General features: G+C 38.9%; 1 protein-coding gene across 1 annotated transcript in view; it reads left to right on the forward strand.

The window, feature by feature from the left end:
• Nucleotides 1-23,365, forward strand: part of RECQL2 (RECQ helicase L2) — a 308,097-nt gene that overhangs the window by 66,501 nt on the left and 218,231 nt on the right. Inside the window, exons 9-10 of the mRNA XM_089815375.1 lie at nt 17,611-17,647; nt 17,760-17,793. Of these exons, the coding sequence (XP_089671501.1) occupies nt 17,611-17,647; nt 17,760-17,793 (71 nt within the window). The remainder of the gene's footprint in view (nt 1-17,610; nt 17,648-17,759; nt 17,794-23,365) is intronic.

The following is a 23,365-nucleotide window of genomic DNA, read 5'->3' on the forward strand; positions in this document are numbered from 1 at the left end:
CCCACTTGTAAGCTTACTCTTTACCAAGTGCACAATACATCTCTATTCTTCAGTTGCTATGAAGGTCTTTTTCAATGCTTGACTCTTGCTTTTACGTAGAATGCCCTCCCTCTCCTTTTCTGTAAGATTATCCCAGTACATTAGTCCCTACAATTTCTTCTTTTCTTCCATTGTCATGTTTGTTGGGGTTTTTGCTAGGTCGCGCCCTTGATTAGCAACCCCAAATACCGTGCTCACCTCTTTTGCAGAATTAGAAATTGTCATACTTTCTTGAAAATATTGGATTATTGATTTGTGCCCTTTCTCATCATACCCAACAATCATTGTCCTAAGTGCAAGTTCAAACTCCTTTAAATGAAAAATGGGCATAAACATAATTTTATCTACCTCTACTTTGCATGATGCCTCTTTTACCACAATTTTCTTCAACATTCTCCCACCAAATTTGGCACTCGCTTCCAAGCACACTCCCAAATGTAATATTTGCAGCTATACTCCTTTCGCTGCCCTTCCCCTTACCTTTCTTTTTGGAAGAAGCCATAGTTTTCACTTGCAGAATTTGTGATTACCCCTTTGCTGGGGTTGCCCATACTTGTTTCCACCATTCTTTATTGATTAAATAACCTCTCGTTCTTTACGGTTATTGCCTTTAGTGGCCAGAAATTCTCCTCTGTGTGTCCACCTTTTATTTTTGTACTTGTATGGATCTCTTTCCAACTAGTTTGTATGGCTGTCTTTTCTCTCCTATCATACAATTAATGCAATTTTTTTCTTTCATATGACCAAGGTTGGATGATGCTTTTTGCCTCCAGTTGTCCTTCTCTCCTCTTCTCGGTTGTACGACGTACATAAAATTTTCGTGCCTCCTCTTGCACCTTATGTTGTACAAGAGATTCTTGTTCCATCCCTTCCACCGTATGTCGTACGGGATATTTTTTCTCCACACCTTGCACTGTATGCCGTGGGGTAGATTTTCTTTCCTCCTCTTGCACTGTACGTTGTACGACACCTTCTCTTGCCTTGTCTTTGACCGGTGTCGTACACCATACGATAGGCTCCTATGCTTTGACTTCCTTCTTTGTCATATACTGTACGGATTCCTCTGCTCTTTTATGTGCTTTCTTAATGTTTTGTCCTATTTATACCCTTTCTCTAGGTTTACTTACTGTTTTAATATCTTTCCTTTGTGTTTATTCTTTACCCGATCTTTCCTTTTATTTACCTTAAGTACCTTTGCCTATCCCATTGTTTAGAATTGTGTCTTTTGCATGTCATTTTTATTTCTAATGTGCTAATTTGGAAAGTCTCTCGCCTTTTTGTATAGGTTTTCAGCTTGGATCCATTCACTGAATCCTTTAAAGGATCACCATCTAGTATTGATAGTTTTATTGCTCCATTTGTTCTAACCTCCCTTGTTCTGTAGTGGCCTAGCCAACAGACCTCAAATTTCCTGGCTCATAGTTTATTTTTTCCATTATATTTAAGTACTAGTTGTCCCAGTTGAAAATTCATTCTTCGTAAGTGCTTGTCATGCCAGAACTTCCTTCAGTTTTGTGATACCTTGGTAGCCCATTGTACCATAATCCTCCTTTTATCTAGATTTAGTAGATTATTGAGTCTCTCTCTTAGGATTTCTATATCTCTTAGTTTGTGTTCGACTGCAACCCTCAGTGTGGGAACTATGTATTTTGCTGATATTGTAACCTCCTGTCCATACATTAATTGAAACAGAGTTTGGTCCATTAGTAGTTTTATAAATGGTTTGGTATGCCCGCAACATGACAAGCAACCTCTCCTCCCAGTCATCTTGTTCCACCGACCCATCTTGTACAGGACGAATACCAATGCTTTTTTTGTGGTGTCAACTTGACCATTGGCCCGAGCATAGTATGGACTAGAAAGTGTAGAAGATCTTGAACTCGATTGTCATCGTTCGGATGACTTGATTTACAAAATGTACTCCTTTGCCACTCGTTATTTGAAGAGGTATACCGAACCGGGTTGCTATTTGTTGATAGAGGAATTTGGTAGTACTTAGTGTTGTGTTGTCAGGAAGAGCCTTTGCCTCTGCCCATTTTGTAAGATACTTCGTGGTCACTATTACATATATGTGCATGTTCCTCACCTTCAAGGGTCCTACAAAATCCAATCCCCACCCTTCAAATATTTCGTGTGTTTGTGATGGAGAAAGATGCATGAAGTCCCTCTGCAAGGGTTTTCCTACCCTGTGACATGTGGCACACCATATACCCATTCCTTAGCATTTGTATATAAACTAGGCCACCATAGTCCCGCTAATAACACCTTGCGTGCTGTAGCATCATGCCACATATGACCTCTTGCAAGCCCTTCATGGGATTCTTTGAGTACTCTTGGAATCTCCTTCTCCATTATGCATCTGCATAACACTTCATTCGGCCCTATCTTGTACAGTAATCTGTTGATAAGTTGAAATGTCTTACTTTCGAATGCAGTCCTCCTTTCACTGACTGGCATATTTCTTGGAAAAGCAGAAGTTGATAAATACTGGCCATTTCCTTCATACCAGTGAGGTAGTACTGCAATTTGGAACAAATTTGCCTCTAGAAAATTCTCATTTACTCCCTTCTCTGCAGGTTCTCCCGACTATATGCGAGACAATTGATCTGCAATCACATGGTTCCTTCCGGGACGTACTATGATTTTAAAAGTATACTCTTGAGAGGAGGATTAACCACCTACTTATCCTTCCTTGTATAATAGGCTTATTTACCAAGTACATCAAAGGTTCATTATCAACAAGAAATGTGAAAGGTGTGGCTAGTAAATAGTGTCTAAATTTATGGACAGCATAATCCATACCTAGTGCCTCTCTCTGTGTTTGTCTATAGTTTTGTTCCGTCTTTGATAGGAGTCGGCTCACAAAGTAGATTGGATGGTCCAAGCCCTCTCGTCTTGTCTGGGATAGTGTGACACCTATAGCATAGTTAGATGCATCCACGTGAATATGGAATTCCTTTATCCAATCTAGGTACACTAGGATGGGTGTTCCAACTAGTCTTGACTTTAGTCCTTGGAACACCTCCTCCTATTCCATTTGCCAAGCAAATGGTTCTCCCTTTTTGGTTAGCTTTTCCAATGGTAAGTACACCTCCACAAATCCTTTTATGAACCTATTGTAGTAGCTGACGTACACTAGGAATGATTTGATGCTGGTTAGATTTGTAGGCCTCTCCATATGAATGGTAACATTGATCTCATCCGGATCTATTTTTAGTCCTTCCTTGTGCACTATGTGGCCAAGGAGTCTGCCTTGTGAAATCATAAATTGACATTTCCTCAGATTTAGAGCAAGTCTCGCCTGCCAATAGCTCTCTATGCACTTCTCGAGGGCTTTCAGATGGTGCTCTTTCCCACTATAGATTGACTACTCATCTAAAAGATCTTTGAAGTTCCCCACAAACATCCTATCAAAGATAGAGTATAAGCTTTCGAAAGGTTGTTGGCATGTTACACGGTCTAAATGGCATTCGGTTGTACGTGTATACTCCATCTTTTCTACCACAAACATGGTTTTCAACTTGTATTCTTCGGCTATGCTGATTTGGTTATACCCTGAAAACCCGTCCATGAAGGAGTACATCTCATGGCCTGCCACCTCTTCCAGAATGCTATCTGTGAATGGAATTGGAAAGGGATCTTTCACACTTATTGCATGTAGACATCTGAAATCAATGCAAATCCAAATTTGACTACCCTCTTTTTTTAGGGATATGACTATAGGAGAGACCCATTCGCTGGTTTGTACCTTAAAAATGCTGTTGGCATCCAACATCTTGGCGATTTCCTCCTGCACCTTGGCTGCATAGTTTCTATTCATCCGATAAGGTCTTTTAGGTTTGCTCTAGGTACTTGGGATATTCAGTGGATGTAGGTCATAATACATCCATACGAACACATCCTTGTACTCCAGAAAAATCCTAAAGGCTGTTGCTTTTAACATTGGGTCTTGTCATTGCCAACGAGGATTTCCTTGGGATGATCTTGCTCCCCTAGATTCATTTTTCTTAGTCTAGGTTCTTCATATTTTATTTCTTTGTCCACTTCAAATTCTTCCTTCGATTTTGTTTCCTGAATTCGCAGCATGTTACATTCTAGTTGGAAGATCTCATAATCTCCCATTTGCTAGTGAAATAACCTATTGAGGGAGCTTGTGTTGTCTTCTAAGCAATTCTCTAGCCGTAATATACCCTCGTTTTCTACTCCTTCACGTTGTCCCATTCCTTGTCCGCTTCTGAATCAAAGGCCAACTCTTGACTCACGATTTGGTTCCAGAGGTTAGTTACATACTTCCACCATTTCGCTTCAATGGAAAGGGTATTCTTCTTTCAATTATGATTTGCTTTGGTTGTGACAAGCCGACCTTTCCCCAATAATACATCATGCCCTTTCTTTTCTGAATTAATGATCGCGAAATCGAGAAAAATTGTTGCATACCAATCACCACTTTCTATCCAATCAATGTTCCAATGGGCTTGATTTTGTGCTGGTCGGCTCCTACAAACTGAAATATGGGCGGTCAAATAGTTGGTTTTGTGAGGGCTTTCCAAGTTTCTTTCAAAGGGATGTCCACACTTGATCCCCCATCCACAATAATAATTGAGAATAATAAATTTATTAGTGAAAGACCACACAATATGAGTTCATATTGAGCCCCCTCAAATAGATTTTATGCTCCCCCAAGGTGCATACCACCACATCTAAGATAACACATTGTTTACTTTGGCTTTGCTCTCAAAATATGGTTAATAATCTTTTATTGTTGCTTCTCCTTTTAGTTTTGGAATGAAATATCCTTTGTAGTTTACTAAAAACATCACCACCTTTCATTAGAATTGACTCACCGCTTTTTCTTAAAACCCATTATTTCCATTTCTACAACAACAGGTAACCTCCCTACCCCTATGGAAAACAGTGTACTAGTGTCTTTTCCCCCTTTGCTTTTTTCCTTTTCTCTTTCCTGAGGTTTTTCCTCCTTATCACTCCCTCCTTGTTTCATAGCCACCCTTAATTGAGGTAAGTTTTCCAACAAATCAGCTACCCTCACTGGTATAGTAGCCTGTAACATTTGTTGCATAATATTAATTTTTGCTATTGATTTTAGAGGAAGGGGGTTTCGGTTATTTATCTGTCCTTCCTTCGTCATGGCCTCCTAAATGTCTCTCCTTGCCTCCCTTAGTTTCTCCTTCTCTATATTTGCATCTGGGTACGTGAGCTTCCTGGCTTGTGTCCTTGTAATGGCCAAGATTTCCCTTCTTGGTTTTGAAATGTCCAACATGTTCACACTTTTCTATCTAGGATAGCTGACATCCCCATGTTTGCCAGGTCCACACCATTGCATAGCATCTCTCCACCTTGTCATCCACTTTGGCAATCTCGTGCAAATGGTTCCATTCATTACATCTTCTGCACTAGATCATAAGGCATCCATTGCTATCATACTGTATGTAACTTTGGGATGTATTAGGATTGTTGTTGTTATCACTTCCTTGCTGATTGTTACAGTATCCTCTTGATGATTCCTCTGTGGTGCTATTTCTTCGAGGTGTTGCTTGTTCACCTTGTGTGAAGAATGCCTAAGTGCTCCTTGCTTTCAGTTCTAGGTTATAAGGGTATTCCTTCATGGAATGTCTCAATGCCTGGCATATATCACAAAATGCCTTCTTTGAACAATTGGCTTTTGTGTGTCCCTCCATCTAGCAGTCTGTGCACCAGAGTTCCTTCCTTCTTTGGCGCTTTCCTTTCCGTCCGCCATCTCCTTCATCATTCTCATCATGCCCCTTCTTAATTCTCTCTTGTTGTCAATATCACTTTCATGGCTTTTCCCTTTTGAGGTTTTGTTTTCATTTTCGATGTCCATGACACGCATGCAGGTGTGCGCATAGGAGGATGGTGGTACTACTTTCATCTTTTGTCGTGGGGATGGATTTAGCCCTTCAATAAACCACCTATTCTTTTAACCCGTCCGCTGGTTTGTTTTCTAATTTGCCTATTAATTCTTTCATTCGTTTGTTGTAAGCTCTTACGGATTCATTCTTAGCCTATCTAGAATTATATATTTCCATAACTATCTCATCATCATCCCTTAATAATCTAAATTCTTCTTCAAAAGCTGCTTGGAGATCTTGCCATGTTTTCTTACCAGCCTCTAATTTTGTATACTAGTAAATAGTACTCCCCCTCAATGTCACCAGAAATGCTTTCAACCATTCATCCTCGTTGTTTTCACCATTTGCCTACCATAGTGTTATACATGCCTTACAATGTTATACTGGATCATTTGACTCGTCACTTGTGAATCTAGGGAGTTTTGTTTTTATGCCATTCCAACCATCTTAGTTCTCTGAATATTCCCTTGAAAGTTTGATCTTGGCAAGTTTGCTTCTCCTCCTCTTGTGCTCCTTTTCTGCGGCTAGAGGTTCCCTTGTGGTTTGGGTGGTATTCGCTGCATATTGGTGTCTTTGGGTTCCTCCACTCAATCCATATTTCTGGTTCCTTCGAGATCACCAAGTTTGCTAGTTCTCTTATAATAGATTCAATTAGGGTCTCTTCTACTTGGCTAGGTACCTTTTATTTGATCAAGAAGCCCTTTTAGATGATGATGCCTTTCCTCCTGTCCTCTAATACGTAAGATCCGCCGTAGAGAAACTTCCCCCTCAGTTTCTTCCTTCAGTAATTGGGATCTTTATTTGGGAGTAGAGACATTAATTGTTTTATTGCCTAGGCAATCTACATCTTGAATTATTCCTCTCCTAGTTTCATTTTGATTTCTTTCTACAAACTGTTGGTGTATTTTTTGTCTCCATTGTTCCCACTGTATTTCGGCCCGCTCTTCCTCCAACTGTACTAGGTTTCTTGCTAGTAGTAGAAGTATTTGCCTAAGGAGATCGTACAACACTGATGAGACAGAAAGTTCATCCCATACTGTGTGGTGGGTGGATATTTTACAATCGACAATTTTGTGTAAAATCTAGTCGCGAAATAGGATGACCAGCCGCAACATATGAGACAGAGTCTCTCCTACTTTAAAGGGAAGCCTCCCCCTTCTCACTGTTCCTTCGATCAACTCAAGGTAGGCAAGAAGTTGGGAGATTTTGAAAGGGTGTTACTTGTATTTTTTCCTCTTAACGTTCATGAAAGAATCCACTTACCTGCGGAGCGAGTAATGGGCAAGATGAAATCTCTAACTACACTTCTATCTAACCATTGGAAATGGTGATACCAATAAACTCACACCAACTCAAAGGTTGATTGAAAGTGTATCAGTTTTGCTCTAAATCTTGGTTAAACATATTCTATAAGAATAACCTCTACCATTAAAGCGCAAAGACTTTTAGAAGTAGAGAATTTTAACTATTTTTCATGAATTTGAGATGGTAATACAAGCTACAGTCAAAGCTTCTAGTCAATGTATCACCACAATCGCTCCTAGTCAAAGTTTCGGCTCTGATTGCTTCTTAACTCACTACTCTTTTATTATTGAACACACAATATAACATGAATCAAAGATAATAGGCACAAACTACAGTCAAAGATTCTAATTTGTTGTATCACAATTGCTTCCAGTCAAAGCCTCAAATCCAACTACTTCTTTTATTCACTTTTCTCCCAAATTCGTACTACACAATCAAAGTTATGGTTGCACAAGTTTGGCAAAGCTTTCTTATATGCAACCAAAGATGATTTTTACAATGACGAGGCACTCCTTTATATAGGCAAAGGAGTTGAGAAAAAGGAGGAAAAAGTGGGAGTAACTCAACTGACTTTGACCTGGTCCAACTAACAAAAGAAACTATTGGATTACATGTCATTACACATGTAAATTGTATTACATGTAATTACACAATTTCATGCAATACATCCTCTTCATCTACAAACTTGGAAAGTAAAGAAGCAAGAAGATGAAAGAGAATTGGAACAATTCTGAAGGGCCTTGTCCTTGGCGATGCAATCGCAAAAGATCACAGGATCGGGAGTTCCTGCATTTGTTGCCACTGCATTCACCTTGATAACCATGGTTTTGCGTATTTTGATGGGGAAAGGACGAGTTCTTATAAAGACGCCTTTAGGAATGAAGGCTAGGCACATGGGAATGCATGCAAATGATAACATTTAAATTTTAAAGATTGTGACCTTTAGTCAAAAACAGGTTCTTTGGATGTCATTACACGTTTTTGTGAGATGCGATTGGGAACGAAGGATGAGATTGCGTGTAAATGCGGATGGAGGGTGAGATTACATGTAATTGCTCTTGAAGTGTAATTGCATATGAAAGGAATGGATGCAATGTGCCTTGGCATGTAATGACGAATATGGAATGAAATGATGCACTTGCACAAGATGGTGGAAAATAGAGGGAAGTGAAACATGCTCTAAGGTCTTGGGAAAGAACTTGCAACTTCTTCGAAAAGAAGAAAAAACAAGAAAGCAAGCAAACAAACAACGAAACAAAATTACAAAAGAAACACATACTTTTGGTCTTCGACTCAAACATGCCAAGAGGCAAGTTACTTTAAAATGCAAATTTGAATTTGAAATTTTGGAAAAATTCAAAAGTATGAAAATGAGAATTTTCATTATATTTAAAGGAAAACTACACCATTCATGGCATCTCTATACTCAAGTGTGGGACATCAAGCTAAAACATGCAATAGAATAGCAAAATAAGCACAAATGAATGAACAAGATAGAAAATGTCTATGTGAAGATTAATGAGCTAAAGATGGAGGAGAAAGATGCTTCCACTTTGAAATATTCTCAAAACAAACTTTGACATCTTCAACCTTGCAATGATGAATTCAAAATTAGTAATGAAGAATATGGATGCCAAAAACGTACTCAAAAACCATTAAAAAAAAAATTGTTTTTGCCCCAAAACGTGTTCTTGGATGTTATTAAGAAAAATCGTGTTCTTGGAATAGACAAAGATGAGTCGTTTTTGTCATTTGAGGGCAGAAACTTGATCTTAATATGCAACATGGATCAAAAGGCCCAAAGGATTCTTCTTGGTTCCAAAATGTGATAAAAAATTACCTCAAATAGACGTTTTTAGGTAAAAACATGGCTTCAAATCTTCATCAAATGCAACGATCTCCTCATGGATTTGGATGCCACAATGGGAATGCATTCAAATGCAAAAACGATCCTAGCTAAAGGATTTCCTTGATTTGGAATGGATGGATTTGGAGATTTCAACCAAAAACATGTTCTTAAGGAGCAAATGCATGAAGTTTTCCCGTCAATCTTCAAAATCGTGTTCTAGGAGGGCATATGCATGTATTAAAGGCAAATCGCACTCTTGAGTAGAGATTGCATGTTTTAAAAACATGTAATGGAGTCTTCTCATGCAAATCGCACTCTAGGGAGTGCATTGCACATTTTTAAAACATGTTACAAAATGGTCTTTAGTGCAAAATCACACTCTCTAAGGGGCTTTGCAAATTTTAGAACACTTTGAATATGCAAGTCTCACTCTTGGCGAGTCTTTACACATTTTAAAACAACTGCAATGACATGTTTTATTTGTTTTAAAATGCCTTTTAGCTCAAAAGCGTGGTCTCTAGAGGCAATTGCACATTTTTATGTAAATGGGTTTATAGAGATGCTATGCACAACTTAATTGATGAATTACACACATGCTAATTTAATTTTTGAAGAAATATTACCTAAATGGGTCATTAATAATATTTACACTATATATAAAAATAAATAATGTTCAAATATCATTCACAAAATAATATTTACTAAGATGTTTTGAATTAAAACACAAATTAAATCAAACTATATAGTTAATATAGTCACTTAAGTGAAAAATTAAAAAATAACTAAATTAAAAAATATAACATAAAGTGCACTATAATCACTTAAGTGATAAAGTAACTTAAAAACATAACATAAAGTGAATTTATGTCATATTTTTCAAAAAGTGAATGCCAACTTTAAAATATAACATGATATATTAAATCGTGCAGTTGCCCCTAGAGAGTCCACCTTTTGGGCACTAAAATGGTCATATCTATTGATTGCCAACTTTGATTAAGCCCTAAAATAGATCGAATCGAAGGGCAAATCGAAAGCAATGATTTGAGAAAAGCCAAAAGACCAATAGCTAACACACACACTCAAAAATGAAGAAAAGGACAATGAAGGCTTCAAAAGTCAAATTTAGGCTCAACAAATAGAAAAACTAAAAAGACCCGTCGAAAGCCTTCAGTAAAAGGATTCATTATATCAATTGGGGTTGATTGGTTGATTAATGTTATCCAATTAGATAATGAACTAACTCAAAGAAATGTGAAACTAAGTTGAAAAGTTGTAATGTTTCGAAGTACAGAAGGGCTAAAAGTATGGCGAAGATAAACTCTTACAGTGCAAATGGAGGGATCCATATGGTGGAGGAGGGGAAATACAGATTTAGGCGTCCAAGATGTCCGTACGGTTCTAGGACAATGCACAGGGAGGGTCCTACGGTGTCTCCAGAAAGGCCGTATGGTGGGGATGTTATGTGGCAGTACGATGACTTATTTCCCAGGCTATACGATGAAGTAGCTTGTTGTACGGTTGGTGGAGGAGTACAATGTGGTGGAAAGGAGGGTGTATGGCGTGAGGATGTGAGGGCCGTATGACCAAGGAAGAAGCAGTTCGGGAGAGAAAGGAAGTGGCACGGACAGATATTTGAGCCCATGGTGACAACACTCTTGTTCGAACATAAACACAAAGATTTTTATGGAAGCCAGATGTGATAGTAGAGACTTGAATACAGATAATTCCTTCAAGAAAATATGTGTGCCAAAAGATGATGCTCCGATTTGCCAAATCCGAGCGAAGTATTACAGGCAACAGAATAGGGTGAGGGTTGAATCCCACTGAAACCGAGATGACCAAATAGGGAAGATCTTTCACTTCCGAAATGGCAAACAATAGAGAATCCCAACAGGAATTCGCAGTATAGAGAAAATAATCCAAATTGCCTACCATAAGACTACCTCTAAGCTGTGCTTAAACACCTGTCGGGGAAAACTTTCCGAGGGTGTACAAAGATAGCCGACGACAACACAAACTACGGAAACAAAAATAAGAATGGGTCCGAGATACATAAAATCAATCGGCCCGTTACAATAGTTTGATGAATGATTTATTTTATAACGGGAATACTACAGTCCTCTCGTCCCGAATTTTGCTTGTCCTAAAGAAAATGTAATGTTGGGTACTGGAGAAAGTTCTTGCCTTCCCACGTTGTGTCGTCAAATGGAAAGTGTTTCCAACGCACCAAATATTCGTTCATCGTGCGGTTCTGCAGAGTCTTCTCACGTACTTCGATGATCTGAGCTAGTTCCAATATGAGCTTTCCTTCTTCATTGAGCGGTTGAAGGTCTGTGGCTACTGTGATGTTCTGCCCTACAGTCTTCTTCAGGAATGAAACATGGAAAATGTTACTAATATGGCTTCCCTCTAGAAGTTCCAGTTTGTATGCGATTTCGTGAACACGATGAACTAAACGATAGGGGCCATAAAATCGTGGCTTTAATTTTTCCTTTCGCTTTTCTTTCAATGAAGATTGTTGGTATGGCTGGAGCCGGAGATAGACCAAATCTCCTACTTCAAAACTCCTCTCCATTCTGTGTCTGTCGGCATACATCTTCTCTTGATTTTGTGCCCGTTGTAGGTTTTCCTTCAAGCATCTCAGTATGTCTTGTCCCTCCTTAAGCCAGTCCCTCACCCTTGGTGCGTGGTTGTCATGCAAAATTGTGTCGATGAATGAGAGGGGTTCGTACCCGTACAAAGATTTGAATGGTGCCATTCCAATGGACATGTGGCACGTGGTATTGTAGAATATTCCCCTATATGTAACCATTTTGACCCATGCTCGTTGTTGGGTTGAGATTTAGTTTCGAAGGTAACCTTTGAACCATTTGTTCACAATCTCCGTTTGTTCATCTGTCTGCGGGTGGTAACAAGTACTTGGCGATAATTCTGCCCCTACCATCCAAAAAAGTTCTGTTTAGAAGATAATGATGAATCGCCCATCCCGATCATTGACGATGTTTCGGGGTAACCTGTGCAGACGATAGACTTCTCTAAAAAACAGATCGGCAACTTGTGCGGCTTGAAGATCGGAGGGGATGGTGAAGAAATTTGCATACTTTGTCAATCTGTCAACCACCACGAAAATACAATCCTTTCTGTTCACCTTGGGAAGCCCTATTATGAAATCTATCGATATACTTTCCTACTTATGTTCTGGAATCGGCAGAGGTTGTAGCAGTCCGCTAGGTAGAGTATGTTCGGACTTGTTTTGCTGGCAGACCATACACTCTCTTACATATTGCAACATGTCCTCTTTAAGTCCTTTCTATGAAAACCTCTCTGAAAGACTTCTGTAAGTTTTGAGGAAACCTCAATGTCCTGCCAGGGGTGGGTTGTGTACTTCCTTCAAGATTTTCTGCTTCAATTTGGATTCTGGCACAAAAAATATCCGATTTTTATAGTAGGCGATGTTATGCACCACTCTTTACCAATCATCCTGGGTGTGGCCATCCATTAACTCACAGACAAATGTGTTTTTGGAGTATTCAACTAGCAGGTGTGCCTTCCAATCAGCTGAAATTTGGTTTAGTAAGTAGATGGGGGGTTTCCGGGACAAGGCATCTGCAACCACATTATTCTTCCCTTTCACATATTCAATGTCAAAATCAAAAGCTTGAACCTTGCTTACCCATTTTTGTTGCCTCTTGTTCAAATCTAGTTGCTCCAGAAAATATTTCAAATTGTTGTAATCCGCACGGATGATAAACTTGGCACCTACTAGATATTGTCGAAACTTGGTTAGTGCATGTACCATGGCCAACATCTCTTTGTCGTAGATGGAATATAGGTGTTTTGTATGGGGTGTCTATCTTGCATTAGTACTGCGCCAATGCCTTCTCCAGACGCGTCACACTCCAAAATGAACGATCGAGTGAAATCAGGTAATGCAAGTATAAGACAAGTGCTCATTGCCCCTTTCAGCTTATCAAAAGTGAGTTGTGCCTTTTCATTCCACCGGAAAGACCCCTTGTTAGATCCGTTAAGGGTGTGTTGAGCTGAGAGAATCCTTTAACGAACCTCCGGTAATATCTGCACAGTTCGAAAAATCCTCGCAAATCCTTCAGTGATTTTGGGGGAGGCCAATCAAGGATAGCTTGAATTTTCTCCTAATGCACTTGAACTCTGTATTTACTGACAACATGCCCCAGGTACAATATTTTTGTCATACCAAATTCACACTTGGATTGCTTGGCAAACAAATATTGTTCCTCTATGATACTTAAAACTTCATACAGATGCTTTAGGTGCTCCTCCCATGTCCTGCTATAAATAAGATCATCAAAAAATACCAATAAGTACTTACGCAATTGTTTGTTGAAGATGCGATTCATGCATGATTGGAATGTAACAAGTGCATTGGTCAATCCAAACGACATGACCAAAAACTCATATTGTCCGTAGTGACAATGGAAGGTTGTCTTCTCTATATCTTCCTCCCTCATGCGGATTTGATGGTATCCAAAGACCTATTTTTGAAAAATAGGCCGCGCCATGCAATTCATCCAGCAACTCATCTATACTTGGAATGGGATATCTATTCTTTATTTTTTTTTGTTCAACGTGCGGAAGTCCACATGCATGCGCATCGTCTCGTCCTTCTTTTTGAGCAATACCATAGATGATGAGAAAGGGCTAGAATTGGGACAGATCCATCATTTCTCTTGCATTTCCTAAATCGTCTTTTCGATCTCATCTTTGAATTTCTTGGGATGGCGGTACGGTGTGGTTATGACCAGCTTGGCTTTTGCTTCCAACTCGATAGTATGTTCAAACCCTCGATGAGGCGATATGCCAGGAGGAACGTCCATGAAAACTTTATTGTGTTTGCTTAAAATATCTTGGAGTTCATCATCTTGTGGAGGTGTCCGTTGTCCTTTTATAGGTCCCGTCGAGATAAAACAGTGTGCCGCCCACGCAACGTCATACGCTGAAAAATTGCCTCCATCCAACGCACAAAAACTTTCTTCGGACCTTCATTTGCCATCCCATGGAGGACAACCTTCTTTCCATCGACAACAAATGTCAAGTCCATCCGTTTGAAACTTTGAGTGTATTCATCAAGTGTCTCCATCCATTGTATGCCTAGAATAACCTCCACGTCATCAAGGTCCACTTTGAAGAAATCCTCTGTCACTGTGTGATTCGCCATTGTGATACTTAGCTGAGGAACAAGGTGCGTGCAGGGCAGATGAGTTCCTCTGGCAACTTTGAGCTGAAAGCCTGCGTGCGTCTTTGTAGGTAGACCTCTTCGCTTCACTAGAGATGAGTTAATGAAGTTCAGAGTGGCTCCGTTGTCCAGCATCACCATAACCCTTTATCCTTGGAGGGTTCCCCATATACAAAAAACTGTGCACCTCAGGCTACCGGCTAAGTTAATAGTTCCTCCACGTCGTACCAACGCTGCAATTCTCTCTGTACGGTTTAAACTCACCATGTTGGTTTCATTGTGAGGTTGGTTGTCTTTGGCCGTCATTTCTTCTTGTTCATCCTCATCATCGGACACAACCTCAATGCAATGGATCTTTCCTTTTTCGAGGTATCTGTGGCCAGGCTTCCAAGGTCCCTTGCAATTAAAACACAGTTTCTTCCTCCGGAGTTCCTGTTTGGTAGCTTCGTCCAACAACGACATCTTGGGCGGAGGTTTGTCTCTCGAAAACGCCGGCGGTTTGGAATGTGAGTAACTTTGAGAGGATAACGCCGATGACGATGCCATACTCCGTGCTTTATTGATTGCCTCTGATAGGGTGGCAGGATTGAACCCCTTTACCCAACCTTTCAGAGGTTCTGTCAGTCTGTCCATGAAGAGTACTACTCGTCTTCTTTTGGAAATGTCCGTGACCAAAATAGAGAGTTTTAGAAATTCTGCAATGAACTGATCGGCTGATCCAATTTGTTTCAGTTGTGCCAAATCTTTGAAATTGAGTTCCGGAATTTTACCATCAAATCGCTCTCTCAATCTCTCCATGAATTCCGCATAAGTATTTATTTGATCATGCCCTAAAGTGATGGTGTTGTGATGCCACCATTCATGTGCAACTCCCTCCAAGTGCAGTATTGCAAATTTGATTGCTTCTTCTTTTGGCATAGGATTCAGCTGGAAGTAAGTATTGACCTTCATTACCCACGCTTGCGCAGAAATGGAACTAGATCCGTCAAATGGAGACAGATTTACTTTACTCAACTTTCTTCCGAGATCATCGTTAAAATATCTTTTGTTTTTGCCTCCCGAATTTCTCATTCTCAAATCTGTGTGATCTTTGTAGGATATATCTTCCTCAAGATTTGCATTCTTCCAATCTTCTCTCAGTTGTTCTTGCATCTCGTCAAAGGTTGGTTGTTTCCCTCTGGGTGGTGCCTCTGTCCGTGGGGGAAAGGTTGGTTGTTTCCCTCTGGGTGGTGCCTCTGTCCGTGGGGGAAAAGACTGTATGGAAGGCCAAGAGCGTGTTGGATGAGGGTTTAATTCACTTGACATCGAGACTGCGTTGTGACCATTTTGTTCTTCAGATATTTTATTGTCCGCCAACTTCTTCAGAGTCTTTCCCATGAGTCGTTGAGTATCAGTGATCTGTGCTTGATTCTTAGCAAGTTCCCTCAATAGTGCCACTAGTTTGGTAATTGTTGGTTCCGATTCGGCAACCATTCGATCGACGAAATGTGTCCTTCTCTTTCGGCTGTAAACTTTCATTCACTGTCTACAGGCTAGCAGGATCAAAGCGCTCTGATACCACTGTAATGTTCCCAAGTATGGAAGGGTTGAAAGTATGGCGAATATAAACTCTTACAGTGCAAATGGAGGGATCTGTACGGTGGAGGAGGGGAAGTACAGATTTAGGTGTCCAAGATGTCCGTACGGTGGTAGGACATTGCACAAGGAGGGTCGTACGGTGTCTCCAGAAAGGCCGTACGGTGGCGATGTTATGTAGCAGTACGGTGACTTAGTTTCCAGGCCATACGATGAAGTAGCTTGTTGTACGGTGGGTGGAGAAGGATTACAATGTGGTGGAAAGGAGGGTGTACAGGGTGAGGTTGTGAGGGCTATACGGTAGGCTGTACGAAGTGAGGATGGAAGACAAGATGGATGTGTGGGAATGTAGGTGGGGGGAGAAGGTCATACGACCAAGGAAGAAGCAGTTCAAGACAAAAAGGAAGTGGTACAGACAGATATTTGAGCCCATGGTGACAACACTTTTGTTTGAACACAAACACAAAGATTTTTATGGAAGCCAGATGCGATAATAGAGACTCAAATACAGATAATTCCTTCAAGAAAATATGTGTCAAAAGATGATGCTCTAATTTGCCAGATCCGAGCGAAGTATTACAGGTGACGGAATAGGGCGAGGGTTGAATCCCACTGAAACTGAGATGACCAAATAGGGAAGATCTTTCACTTCTGAAATGGCGAACAACAGAGAATCCCAATAGGAATTCGTAGTACAAAGAAAATAATCCAAATTGCTTGCCATAAGAGTACCTCTAAGCTGTGCTTAAATACCCGTTGGGGAAAACTTTTCGAGGGTGTACAAAGATAGCTGATGACAACACAAACTACAGAAACAAAAAATAAGAATGGGTCCGAGATACATAAAATCAATTGGCCCGTTACAATAGTTTGATAAATGATTTATTTTATAACAGGAACGTTACAAAAGTTTGGTATTGTTACCTATATTTTGTGTTGACAAAATGCAGGACGACACCGTGCTCTCAAGAACCCCTCTCTCTAGCTTCCTTCTGCACATACTCATCTCTTGAAACTTCCCATGCTTTAACCAGATCTTGTGTTACTTCGATCTGCTTCTGTTACTTTTTCTTTCTCCACGTCATTGTCGCTGACTAGTACTTGTAGGAATGCCCATTTGATTACCCCATTACCTCTAGGTCTTAAGCTAGGCAACGACGCCAAAAATGTAGATGGATTATATCATAGTTTACCAGAACATGAATAGAGTCTATTAATGCTCAATACAATATCTAACAAAAGTGGTACCATAATACTAACAAAACTTTATACAATATGAATGCGAGGGAAATTTGTTTTCGTTATTTATCTCCAAAAATAGTTCATACATTTCCAACTGCCTGAACCCCTTACTAACTATCCTTAGTCATAGTATATTATACTAATGTTTAATTACAACTCTTCATTGTTTTACTATGTATACCTAGTAGATATGCTGCAGTTATTTATATTTATTCTTAGATGGTTGCTAAGTTATTTATATTTATATTTATTCTTATATTTATATTTATTTTTTGTTTTTCTGCTTGCAGAATGAATGTATCATATGGTAGGTTTTGGATTTAAAAAAAAAATCAGAAATGAGCATTCAATTGCAGTAGATTATCAGATTCCCTTGACTATTTTGAGCTTATTAAATTTCAAATTAAAAAGATGCAAACCATGTATTGGATTTATTTTGATGTTGGGGAGTACTGAAAGTTCAAAATAACTGAGCTAGAATTGGATTATTTTGATTACAGTTGGAGTAGTAACAAGATACAAGTAATAGTAGGCACGGTATGTTATTCCAAGTTTCCATGCCATCAGTAATATATTGAGCATTATGTTTTCTTGAAATTTTATGTTGATTATCATAAGTATAATGTTTCTACTTTCTGACATGTAATAGGTGGCATTTGGCATGGGAATAAACAAGCCAGATGGTAAGTGACACAGCTGATATGCAACACATTGTTGTCTCGTTGGTTTCACATTCATATTTTTCCTTATTCATGCTGGAAATAAACAATGGTTAGAGCCTAATGAGAAGGATGGATAGGAGGAATTATAAAATTGTAGTTTATCATGATCTTTGTAGGTTCTCAAAACTTCAATGGTAAATGGAATATCTGAATTCTACACTACAAATAAAATTGGATATCCAATAAAGAACTCACCTACCAAATGTCTTATGAAGAAATGAAACTAACTGTGGTGTTACTTATATTCTTGAGTAATTATTTCCATTTGTAATGCATTCTTTTTTAACCAGCTTATAGGGAACAGTATATGTTTATACAAACAACAAATTCCTGACTTTTGATGTTGGGTGATGCTTTAGCAAATAGAGTAGAATTGCATGGTAATAATGAATATGAACATTCATGTCATCTGAGTGTTTTATCATAACCAAACTCTACCACTCCCAGCTGAGCATTAAAATGGCATGCTACTTTAATAGTTTCATTACATGTTTCTTACTATACATTATTTTTTTGTGTTTTTGCAAAGTATAATAGCTGTATCTTGAAAATTCCAAAACTTGCTACTTGTAATAAAAGTTGAAACAAGCCCAAGAAAAGTACATAGCATATCTACATTGCGCTTATATACATTTGAAACACTCATCAAAACTGGCCCAAGGGAGAGTGGCATGTTGGAGTGCTTATTTTGCAGGGAAAGTAATATCATATTGATAAGTAGACGGTATTTTCCATAGCAAGTCAAATTGTGATATTGCAATCAGGATTTAACTGTGTAGTTTTTGAGTCAAACTCATTGATCCATGTTTCATGAGTAGTGATTCACATGAATCCATTTCTCATGAGAATAAATGAAACACTCAAAACTCATTGGATCTCGGTGATACTCACAGAGTTGAAGCACCAAGACTCCCTGGGTGGTCACCCATTCCAGTACTACTCCAACTTGAGTGCACTTAACTATAGAGTTTCTTCGCTTGCAACCCCATTTGCAAAACCTTCACCAAGTGTTGTGTAATGTTCCTATTATAAAATAAATCATTTATCAAACTATTTTTATGGGCCGATTGATTTTATCTCGGACCCATTCTTATTTTTGTTTCCATAGTTTGTGTCGCCGTTGGCTATTTTTGCACACCCTCGAAAAGTTTTCCCCAACGGGTATTTAAGCACATCTTAGACGTAGTCTTTAGGTATGCAATTTGGATTATTTTTTTTTGTATTGCGAATTCCTATTTGGGGTTCTCTGTTATTCGCCATTTCGGAAGTGAAAGATCTTCTCTACTTGGCTTATTCAGTTTTGGTGGGATTCAACTCACCCTATTCTGTTGTTGCATGTAATTCTTTGCTCGGATCTGGCAAATCGGAGCACCATCTTTTCACAATTATTATTCGCATTCAAGTCTCTATTATTGTGTGGATTTTATCAAGATCTATTGTGTTTTGTGTATGAACAAGTATCCTGTAATGGGCTCGGGTACCTAACTGTGCGACCTCTTGTCATTTCTCGTACTAATCACTTCTTGACTGTACGGCCCCTCAACCCTCTGTTCATCCATCCTTCATTGTTCAACTTGTGTTTCTGTCTACCGTACGACCTCCCAGTTCAGCCGTACAACCTTCATACGTCATCGTACGGAACTCCATCTGCTGACCATACGGCTGGACTAGGAGACCGTATGGTGGTGTATGAAGCTTGTACGGCTGAACTGGGAGGTCGTACGGTAGACAGAAACACAAGCCGTACAATGAAGGATGGACGAAGGGTTGAGGGGCCGTATGGTCAAGGAGTGATCAGTACGGGAAATGAAAAGAGGTCACACGGTTAGGTACCCAAGCCCATTACGGGATACAATCTTGTTCATACACAAAACACAATAGATCTTGATAAAATCCACACAATAATAGACTTGAATGTGAATAATAATTGCCGAAAGATTGTGCTTTGATTTGCCAGATCCGAGTGAAGAATTACATGCAACAACAGAATAGGGTGAGGGTTGAATCTGACCGAAACTGAATAAGCCAAGTAAGGAAGATCTTTCACTTTTGAAATGGTGAATAGTAGAGAATCCCCAATAGGAATTCGCAGTATAGAGAAAATAATCCAAATTGCATACCTAAGGACTACCTCTAAGCTGTGCTTAAATACCTGTCGGGGAAAACTTTCTAAGGATGTACAAACATAGCCGACGGCGACACAAACTACGGAAACAAAAATAAGAATGGGACCGGGATAAAATCAATCGACTCGTTACAATAGTTTGATAAATGATTTATTTTATAACAGGAACATTACATGTTGTGCCTTATGAACCATTCATTAGAATGCCCCTTAAGCTCATCAATTGATAAATAGGGGATATTTTCCACAGTAAGTTAAATTGTGATATTGCTATCAAGATACAGGATATAACTATGTAGTTTTTAAGTCAAACTCATTGACCCATGTTTCATGAGTAGTGATTGAGATTCACATGAATCCATCTCTCACGAGAATACATAGAACACTCAACACTCATTGGATCTAGGTGATGCTCACAGAGGTGAAGCATCGAGACTTCCCGGGAGGTCAACCATCCCCAATTCTACTCCAACTTGAGCGCACTTAACTACGAAGCTTCCTTCATGGTTAAACGTACTTTTCTTGCAACCCCATTTGCAAAACCTGCACCAAGTGTTGTGCTTTATGAACCATTCATTAGGAAGCCCCTTAAGCTCATCAATTGATAAGTAGGGGGTATTTTCCACAATAAGTCAAATTGTGATATTGCTATTAGGATGTAACTATGTAGTTTTTGAGTCAAACTCATTGACCCATGTTTCATGAGTAGTGATTCACATGAATCCATCTCTTACAAGAATACATAGAACACTCAACACTCATTGGATCTAGGTGATGCTCATAGAGGTGAAGCACCAGGACTTGCCAGGAGGTCACCCATCCTAATACTACTCCATCTTCAACACACTTAACTACAAAGTTTCCTCCATGGTTAAACCCACTCTGCTTGCAACCCCATTTGCCAAACCTTCACCAAGTAATCTGCCTTATGAACCATTCATTAGAAACCCCCTTAAGCTCATCAAATAATAAGTACGGGGTATTTTCCACAGCAAGTCAAATTGTGATATTGCTATCAAGATTTAATTGTGTAGTTTTTGAGTCAAACTCATTGATCCATGTTTCATGAGTAGTGATTCACACGAGTCCATCTCTCATGAGAATAAATGGACCAGCCAACACTCTTTGGATCTAGGTGATGCTCACAGAGGTGAAGCACTGGGACTTCCCGGGAGGTCAACCATCCCAGTACTACTCTAGCTTGAGCGCACTTAACTATGGATTTTCCTCCATGGTTAAACCCACTTTGCTTGCAACTCCATTTGCAAAACCTTCACATGTGTTGTGCCTTGTATCCATTAATGAGAAAGCGCCTTAAGCTCATCAGTTGTTTGGCATGGAAAGACCATTAGTCTATTCATGAGATTCCTGTAGGCTAATGAGTGGAGTTGGGGAATTTTTGAGGTGTTGAGAGAAGCAATTTATTTTTTTGACAGGTACAAGGATGTAACTGTAATCACCTAAAAATGGTCATTTAGACTATTAGCCCCCTTTTCAACATTTTGGCTAAATTAATTAATCATTTACCTACACTAAATTGCTAATAATTAATTAATTTGATTATAACCTATAGTTTGACTATGCTATCCTAAGTTCATTATTTGATTAAAAGAACATGTCCCCTTTTAATTAAATAAAAGACCCCATTCTTCTAACCCACTTAAAGTGCACACATAAAGTCCTTTTTCTATTTTGCAATTAAAAGAAAAGGCTTTTGAGACTTTTGTCTTATATTACAAGTCAACTTATATTCTATTGGTTGACTTGTGTGTGCACATTGATCACTCCTTTTTTCGAATTCCACCATTGATCATCCACCATCTTCATATCGATCTCTACCGTCTGTACGACTTTGAAAGGGAGAGAGCTTTCCCCCTCATTTGAATATCGTTATGTTGCAGGTTTTCTAACAAGTTTCCTTGGAGCTTAGTGGAGAACTTCTCATCTTGTCTCATTCTCTCATGCCATATCATTTTAGCTTAGAATCATGTTATATGTTAGTCTAGCTTCTATTTTGCAATAATCTAGCTCACATAGTAATTAGTTGGATTGTAACACTCTCATTCATGCTTAGAACAACTGCACTTTGCATTCTCATCCTAGCTTAGCTTCCATCTTGCATTGCATCCTTGAGGAACTCCTTGTAGACACTTGCATTCTTGCTCTTGTCTCAAAGAACCTTCCATTGCATGGTTTACTAGCAAGAAGCGTATCTCTAACGCTCGGCTGAGAGCCTACATATTTGAAACATACCTTCTTGCACTCTGTGGTTAGGGAGCTCTAAACCAACATCCAAGCATTCCGAACTCATGAAATCGTTTGGATAGAAGGGTTTAGAGTGTGACACAAATCGAGTGTACAGTAACACCCATTTGTGGAGCTTGTTTGGGCGCTATTTCCTATACTTCCTATTTTTAGCGAGCAATGATGAGCACTAACAGAGTCAATTGACATTTTCAGTAATTCTAGTTGAGTTGGCTTTGACATTCATCTTGAAGTTTGATATAGTCTGGAGCTATTGAATTAAATAATGATAAGCTATTGTTTTATATAGTTGAACTAAATATTTAACTTTATTGTTATTTTAATTTATTTTAAAATCTACTATGGAAAGGTCAAATATTTAAAATAAAATGTTTAGTTCAATTTTTAAATTTTTTTAAAGTGATACGAGGGAAAAAAATAAATGAAAATATTCACAATAAATAGGAAAAAAGCATTCGTGAGAAAATAGCAAAAAAACAATTGTGAGAAAATAGTAGAAAACATATTCGCAAAAGAACAGTAAAAAAGCATTTTGGAAAAAGTAGGTGAAAAAATTCCTTAAAAAGTAGTGGGAAAAAATATTCCTGAAAAAGTAGTGCAAAAGAAAATTCCTGAAAAAGTAGGGAAAAAGCAGCTAAATACTATAAAAGGATGACAGGAGCTCTAATCTTGGGTTGTTGAAAATTTGGATATTACTATGCTTTTGATTTTCGAAGGAGTTGCAACTTCTTGGTTTGTGAGGATGAAACCCCTTGCAAACATCATTGCTGACGCTGTTGAAAGAGATGATCTTGGAAATTATCTTGGTGATTTCATAAATAGATTGCAGTTCTGCTTCATCGGTGAATGGGCTGTCCACTCTTCTTTAGTTTGAGGTTTGCTTGCATAAATCTGCTATTTGGGAGATACTTTTAGTAGGATCTGATTTCTTAATGTCATTTCAGTTTGAGGAGTTTGAGTTGGACAGGTAGGGTTTTGACTCTTGACTGATATTTGGATCGGACGTCCCTCACTTATCAAGTTCTTTATCTGCAAGAGCATTGCATTTGTGTGTATATATTCCTTTGCTGGTTGTGTTTGAGCTGATATTTCACCCAGTGTGTAATGTCTCCTCTTCTTAGATTATGGGATAACTACTGGAAC

This window comes from Cupressus sempervirens, chromosome 2 (assembly GCF_028749045.1).
Source record: "Cupressus sempervirens isolate cs-2001-9-10 chromosome 2, ASM2874904v1, whole genome shotgun sequence".
In the NCBI taxonomy this organism is placed as follows: domain Eukaryota; kingdom Viridiplantae; phylum Streptophyta; class Pinopsida; order Cupressales; family Cupressaceae; genus Cupressus; species Cupressus sempervirens.